This window comes from Bos indicus x Bos taurus, chromosome 6 (assembly GCF_003369695.1).
Source record: "Bos indicus x Bos taurus breed Angus x Brahman F1 hybrid chromosome 6, Bos_hybrid_MaternalHap_v2.0, whole genome shotgun sequence".
Taxonomy (NCBI): domain Eukaryota; kingdom Metazoa; phylum Chordata; class Mammalia; order Artiodactyla; family Bovidae; genus Bos; species Bos indicus x Bos taurus.
This window is the reverse complement of record NC_040081.1, coordinates 114,591,188-114,598,620: the sequence shown is the minus strand read 5'-3', so window position 1 is coordinate 114,598,620 and position 7,433 is coordinate 114,591,188. Positions and strand designations below refer to the sequence as shown.

General features: G+C 67.3%; 1 protein-coding gene across 1 annotated transcript; it reads left to right on the top strand.

Moving 5' to 3' along the window:
* The first annotated feature begins 4,211 nt into the window (after positions 1-4,211).
* Positions 4,212-6,298, top strand: ADRA2C (adrenoceptor alpha 2C). Its single transcript, XM_027545158.1, has one exon. It carries the CDS (start codon positions 4,362-4,364, stop codon positions 5,745-5,747), a length of 1,386 nt encoding a protein of 461 aa, XP_027400959.1. The 5' UTR covers positions 4,212-4,361; the 3' UTR covers positions 5,748-6,298.
* The last annotated feature ends 1,135 nt before the right edge of the window (positions 6,299-7,433 follow it).

The following is a 7,433-nucleotide window of genomic DNA, read 5'->3' as shown; positions in this document are numbered from 1 at the left end:
CCAGTGAAGGGGGCTCCCCGCCAGCTGGGGAGAGCGGGCAGGCCTCCTGGGGAGGAATCTCGAGCCTCATGTTTTGGAGGAAGAGGAGAGCACTCAGGATAGAGGGGGCAGAGCTGCCAGCCGGGAGAAGGGCCTGTGATGGAGCCCCAAGTCCACGGCAGGCAGGGACAAACGGGCTCCCGGAGAGGCGAGGCGGTGAGGTGGAAGCCAGCCCGACGCCTGGAAGAGCTGCCCGCGCTGGGGCACCAGAGATACAGCCTGCCTGCAGCTGGGAGGGTGAGCGAGGCCACAGGCACGCGCGCATGTGTGGGTGTGCACACGTGTGCCAGCGCAGGGGGGTGTGTAGGCACGTGTGTGCACATGTGGACAGGCACGCCTGTGTGCTGGATGCTTGTATGTACACAAATGAAGTGTGCACACAAATTCCTGCATGTGAGCACACAGTATGTGTGTGTGACTGCATGTGTGTGGATATGTGTGTGCACACATACATGTATGAGCATAGCGTGTGTGACCTGTGCATGCGCATGTGGGTAGGTGTGCACGCATGGTGCTTGCAGGTGTATGAACGTGCATGTGTGTGCATCGTGGGCACATGGATGCTTCTGTGAAAGCACGGTCGTGTACGTGGCTGTGTGTCTGCACATTCCTGGATGCACGTGAGTGTTTGTGAAGATACAAGCCTAGGTGTGCATGGATGTGTGCACATGGATATGTATGTGTGCATGTGTGCGCAGGCATACCTGCACATTCAGGGAGGCAGCTCAAGGAGACGCGCCCCCTTCACCTGAGCTGAGGCCGCCCTAGCACAGACCTTACACAGACATCGCCGGGCTGGTGCACACCCAGATCCCTCCTCCCAGGAGCGGGCCTGGGACCCAGCGTGCCGCAGGTCACAGGGGATGAAGGTGAGGAGTGGGCCCGGGACCCAGCGTGCCGCGGGTCACAGGGGATGAAGGTGAGGAGGGGGCCGGGGACCCAGCGTGCCGTGGGTCACAGGGGATGAAGGTGAGGAGCGGGCCCGGGACCCAGCGTGCCGTGGGTCACAGGGGATGAAGGTGAGGACAACCTCATAGCCCCAGCCTGCTCCACCTCCACAAAGTCGCCTCCCAAGATGCCCCCCAATGCCCCCTCCCCCACCAGCGCAGCCTGACTCCCCATAGCACCCTCCTGTCACCCGCCCGGTCCTGCCAAGCCCAGGCCCCGGGGGCAGCGACCCCCAGGACAGGCAGTCTTCCAGGGCGCAGGCGGTTTCATCTGCTCCAGGGCAGTGGGGAGCTACCTGTCAAGCCTCACGCTCAGTCTCGGGATAAGAGGCCTCTCCAGCTCCACGGTGCACAGCTGAGGCCCCGGGGCCTCCCTCCAGCGCACAGAGCAGGCCTGTATGCGGCGCCTTCCAGGCCAGGGCTCTCTACCCCGAGGACTACCTGGCCCGCTGCCGCCCCTCGCCTCTGGGCCCTGGACCCCAGGAGCGGCCCTTCCTCCTGCCTCCTCCCAGTTTGGCCAGCCGGGCGCTGTCTGCTGTCTGAATTCAGAAGGCCGGCCCAGCGTCCCCCGGGGGCCTGGGTCACTCGGCCGGCCAGACTCTCCAGAAGTTCCCAGCCTGGCCGGGCTGGAGAGCCACTGCCTGGGCGGTGGGATGTGCTGTCTGCTGTGGGGCCCCTGGAGCTCTGTGTGCTTTTCCTTCAAACCCCTCACGCTAGGCTGGCCTTGCCTGTGGACACGTGGGGTGTCGCATGGAGCAGGACTCTTGGACTCAGCCCCCAAGGTGCTTCTCGAAAGGTAAGACCCCCTCAAGGCCAGGAGGAGGCCCACATGGCGATCCAGCTGATGGCAGGGCAGACCTCTCCAAAACCTATACATGACCACCACTGTGTCCCTTCTGAGGACATGCCCACCAGGACAAAGCCCAACCCCACCCCAGGGGGCACAAGGAACAGGGGCCTCTCACTTCCTAATAACTCCCCTCACTCTCCAAACACAGCTCAGAGGTCACCTCCTCCAGGAAGCCTTCCCTGATAACCCCACCCCCAGGATGGAGGAGGAGCCCCAGGGCACTGATGGCATTCACTGCACCCATCTCAGTGCGTGGCACCATCGAGCCCAGACAGCCAGCATTCAAGACAGAAGGTCTGATCCAGACAGAGACAGGGCAAGCCAAAGATGGAGGCATAGGGGTCTTCCCTGCAGAGTGCGCTCCTCAGCACCCTGACTGGTGGCACCTTTCAGGCTCCAGGACCAGAGGACCTTTCACAAGGATGGGGCCTCTACCTTCCCTGGGTCACACACGATCATGGCTTTGCTCCCCAAACTGTATAAATGCCAAGGACTGGCCCAGGAGGATTAACCTTCCTCAGCAGGTCTGCCATCTGGAGTATTTGATTTCCTGTCTGGCCGTGGCCTGACCCTGCCCCGCCCCATCAGTGGAACCATGTTAACAAGGATGTCGGTGCTCCTTGTGCGCCTCTCTGCTGAGACAGCCTGCTCTCCCGGGAAGGACTTTGAGCTTTTCCAGAGCTCAGAGCACAGAGAAGCAGCCCTCCAGCCAGGGCACAGTTCTGGGCATCATGGGGTGGGTGTGTGTGTGTGTGTCTCCGACCCCTCCCTGAGTTACCCTCCTAGTACCCGCTCCCCAGACACAAGCCCCATCCCCTCCTCCCCCCACCTGAGAATTCCCCTCCTCCCCCACCTGAGAATTCGAAGAGAGCCGCAGGCCAGCCGGGGTGTTTCTGCTCTGCTGGGAGCAACGAAATGCCTGGCCTGGGACCACGGTCCTCCTCCCCAGCCTCTATTTCCCACAGACCTCAGGAGGTGGGGACCACCATGCAACAGTGTACAACTGCAGAACAGATGCACAGGGACGTGGGGGCAGGGGTCAGCGGGGGTCACCCCCAACACCTCGCCCCTAAGCAGGAATGTGACTCCCACGCCAAACAGCCCCTCACCTGGCAATTCAGTGTGGGGCGTTTGTCAGAGGCGAAGATACTGAACATCCCCCAGCCTTTAAAAAGCAGAGCTTATGGAGCATAAGAATTCAACTTCAGGAATTGCCAACAAGGGTGCAGAGCCTGGGAGCCTGCCCAGGGCTTCCACAGGCACCGCCGTCATGATTCACGCTCCAGCAGAGGCCGGGGGTGGGGAGGCCGCTTGGCCCCCGCATCCCCCAGAGACGAGAGTGGGCCCTCGCAGCGAGGGCGCACCCTCGCCGCGTCGCATCCTCCGCCGGGCTGCGAGCGGCTGGCTCTCCGGTCAGGCCGCGGACCCCCCGAGCCGGCCCCGCTGCGGGCGGGCGCGCGCGTGTGCCCGGGCAGGTGAGGAGGCGGCCGTCTTAGAAAGAGCAGGGTTCTGGAACTCACCGCCCAGGCCAGCCGGCACTCGGCCCCGGCGCACAGGCTGCGGACGGCCCTGGAGGAGGCGCCCTCGCCGGGCGCGCGCGCCCCGCGCCACCGCCCCGGGCTCCTCCCCGGCGCCGCGCGGGCAGGTTCGCTGAGGCGGCCGCGGGCTCGGGCTGCCGGGCCCGCTCCCCCCGGGCCGGCGGCGCTGGCCTGCCCGCCAGGCCGCCCCCGCCCGCCCGCGCCCCGCCCCGCTGCGCAACTCTACCCAAGTTGGAAGCCGAGCCGGAGCGGCGACAGTCGCGCCGAGCGCACGGCGGCGGAGGCGGCGGCGGCGCAGCTCCTGCGAGCCGAGGCAGGCGAGGCGGCGACCGCACGGCGGAGCGCGGACCGCGTGGGGCGCCCGCGCCGGGAGCGGCAGGAGGAGGAGCCGGGGAGGACGCTCGGCGGCGCCGGCGCCCTGCCCGGGAAAGTAAAGTTGGAGCCGGAGGCAGCGCGCGGGCGCTGGGGCCCCGAGGAGCGGGGGCCCGCGCCCCGGCGCGCCGAGCCCTAGCCGGCCGGATGGGAGGCGGAGCGCCCGGGCCGCCGCCGCCGCCTGCAGCCTGCGCCCCGGCCGGGCGCCGGGGCCGCGGGGCCGCCCGGGCACGCCCGTTCGGGCGCCGAGTCGCTGCGGGCTCGCGGCCCGGGCGCTCCCCGTGAGCCGGGCCGAGGGCGGGGCCGCGCGAGGACCCCGGGACCTGCCCCCTCCCCCTCGCCGCCGCGTCGCCACTCGCTCCGGGCGCCTCCTGCTCTGCACTTACGCGTGCGGCGGCGGCGGCGGCGGCTGGGAGCCGGGCAGCCACGCTCTCCGGCGCGCCGCTCGCCAGCCGGGCCGCCACGGCCGAGGGTCGGCTGCGGGGCGCCGCGGTCCCCAGCGGGCGCGCCCTAGGCGCAGGCGGCGATGCGGGCTCCGACCCGGGCTGGGGGGCGCCCGAGCTGCCGCGGCTGCGCCCCGGCTCCAGGCGGGACCGCGTAGCTTGCGGGAGGACCATGGCGTCCCCGGCGCTGGCGGCGGCGCTGGCGGCGGCGGCGGCAGCGGCGGGCCCCAACGCGAGCGGCGCCGGCGACGGGGGCAGCGGCAGGGTCGCCAACGGCTCGGGGGCCCCCTGGGGACCGCCGCCGGGCCAGTACTCGGCGGGCGCCGTGGCGGGGCTGGCGGCAGTGGTGGGCTTCCTCATCGTCTTCACCGTGGTGGGCAACGTGCTGGTGGTGATCGCCGTGCTGACCAGCCGCGCGCTGCGTGCGCCGCAGAACCTCTTCCTGGTGTCGCTGGCCTCCGCTGACATCCTGGTGGCCACACTGGTCATGCCCTTCTCGCTGGCCAACGAGCTCATGGCCTACTGGTACTTCGGGCAGGTGTGGTGCGGCGTGTACCTGGCGCTAGACGTCCTCTTCTGCACCTCGTCCATCGTGCACCTGTGCGCCATCAGCCTGGACCGCTACTGGTCCGTGACCCAGGCCGTCGAGTACAACCTGAAGCGCACGCCGCGCCGCGTCAAGGCCACCATCGTGGCCGTGTGGCTCATCTCGGCCGTCATCTCCTTCCCGCCGCTAGTCTCGCTCTACCGCCGGCCCGACGGCGCCGCCTACCCGCAGTGTGGCCTCAACGACGAGACCTGGTACATCCTGTCCTCCTGCATCGGCTCCTTCTTCGCTCCCTGCCTCATCATGGGCCTGGTCTACGCGCGCATCTACCGGGTGGCCAAGCTGCGTACGCGCACGCTCAGCGAGAAGCGCGAGCCCGCGGGCCCCGACGGCGCGTCCCCGACCACGGAGAACGGGCTGGGCGCCGGCGAGAACGGGCACTGTGTGCCCGCGCGCCGCCCGCGCGCCGACCTGGAGCCCGAGGACAGCAGCGCGGCGGCCGAGAGACGGCGGCGCCGGGGCGCGCTGCGGCGGGGCGGGCGGCGGCGTGGGGCTGGCGAGGGGGCCGCGGACGCCGAGGGCACAGGCCCCGGGACAGTGACGGCCGAGCCGGGCGCGCTGGCCGCCGCGAGGTCCCCGGGCCCCGGCGGGCGCCTGTCCCGCGCCAGCTCGCGCTCCGTCGAGTTCTTCCTGTCTCGCCGGCGCCGGGCGCGCAGCAGCGTGTGCCGCCGCAAGGTGGCCCAGGCGCGTGAGAAGCGCTTCACCTTCGTGCTGGCGGTGGTCATGGGCGTGTTCGTGCTCTGCTGGTTCCCCTTCTTCTTCACCTACAGCCTGTATGGCATCTGCCGCGAGGCCTGCCAGGTGCCCGGCCCGCTCTTCAAGTTCTTCTTCTGGATCGGCTACTGCAACAGCTCGCTCAACCCGGTCATCTACACCGTCTTCAACCAGGACTTCCGGCGCTCTTTCAAGCACATCCTCTTCCGACGGAGGAGAAGGGGCTTCAGGCAGTGACCCGCGCGCCCTGCCCCGGTGTGGACACCCTGGACAGCTCCTGGCGGAGGCAGGCAAAGCCGGCCTCCCTGGGACCCAAGGATGGATTGGCCTTCGGGGTGCAGGGGTGGGTACACAGCGTACAGCGAGAGCCCAGAGACTGCAGGGCCCCCGGGGAGGGGGGAAGGAGAGAGGGGAGACCCCTCTGCCTTCTTCTCTCAGCAAGGGGCTGCTTCTGGGGCTCTAGGCCTGGCTCCGGCTCCCCGGAGGGGCCCCCGCCCAGGTGTGGGAGTGGGGCCGGGTGGTAGACCCCAGTGGCGCTTGTTTATCCTCCCAAATTGACGAGAAAGGAGCCTGCCCCGCCCCCAACACATGCCACCCTACCCCCCTCTCCACCTCTGAGCAAGGGCTGACCTCCCAGGACCTCCGTGGGTGGCTTTCCAGGGGTGGGGGTGGGGGATGAAGCAAGGCCCCGGCAATCTTTGGTTACCCAAAGTATTTAAATGTTTGCCAAAAACGACTGACAGCCAAAACAACCAAACTCTTTTTCTAAATAAACCTTTGTAATCTAAGTGGTGGGTGCCATAGTCAGTCCTTCAGCCCTGGGGGTGGGGGGCCTTCCAGACCCTCACCCTACCCGATCCCCCCACCTCCCACCTTCTCTTGCATCAGGTGGTGGGGGGGGGTGTTTGTTTAAAGGTAACTTGTCTTACAGATGTCCAAAGCATATGCTCAAAATGGTTGTGTTGTTACTGGCCCAGAGACCAGGGAAATCAAGAGACCCCAGATTAACTGCAAATACAGATGCTGGAGGGCTGTTCTCCATCCATACCCATCCCTCTCTGAATCTAGGCTTCCCCCAGTGCAGCCAGCCTCAACCCCTTGCCCAGCCCTCACCAGCCCCCAGGGAGTCCGGGCCCACACACGCTAAGGCTTGAGGAGAGGTGGCTAGAAGAGAGGAAAGGATCAGAGAGGGTCTCCCCCTCCGGCTCCTCCAGCCCTCCGCACAGAGCCTGGGAGCGCCAGGGATAGCTGTGGGAGAGGGACACAAGCCCGACCTCTGAGACACACGGATGCCCGTGCACACACACACACACACACAAGCAAGCTCAGTGAGCAGGCAGGGCTCAGTGCCAGGGGTCCCTGCTCTGCCCACCCATCCCTCCCGCCCCACTCTGTGCCCCTCCTGGCCTTCCTGTATATCCCCTCCCCTGCCTGGCCCTTGCTTGCCAGCCCAGCCCTCCTGGATCACCGCCCACCTGCCTTTGGCCTGGGATGGCTGTCTCGGGGAGGGGTCAGCCCTGGGTCCTGCTTTTTCAAGTCCCCTTCCCCTGAATCTGGAGCCAGAGCAGGGCCCTTTCCTGGTCCCACATGCCAGGGCGGACCCTGTGGGGAAACTCTGCAGCTACCTGGACTCATCACCCCAATTCACAGGCCCTCAGAATACCCCACTAGGAAGAGCTTTCCTGGACTGGGGTCACAGTTGGCAGAGGGGCGCAGGAAATGGCTGGCCAAGGCTGGCGGCAACCTCCCTAACCTCCACATCACCCAGGCCTGGACAGGGGGTCCATGTTGTAGGCCCAGCTCTCACCAGGACTGCCGAGCGAGCTCTGCCCTCTCTGAGCCTCATCACCGCCAACCCCCCCCCCACCCCCGACCCGCCCACGTCAAGTGGGGCAGGGCTGAAAACTCAGGCCTGTTGTCTGG

What these genes read in the sequence shown, in the direction of transcription:
- ADRA2C (XM_027545158.1), top strand. Translation starts at nt 4,362, where the DNA reads ATGGCGTCCCCGGCGCTGGCGGCGGCGCTGGCGGCGGCGGCGGCAGCG.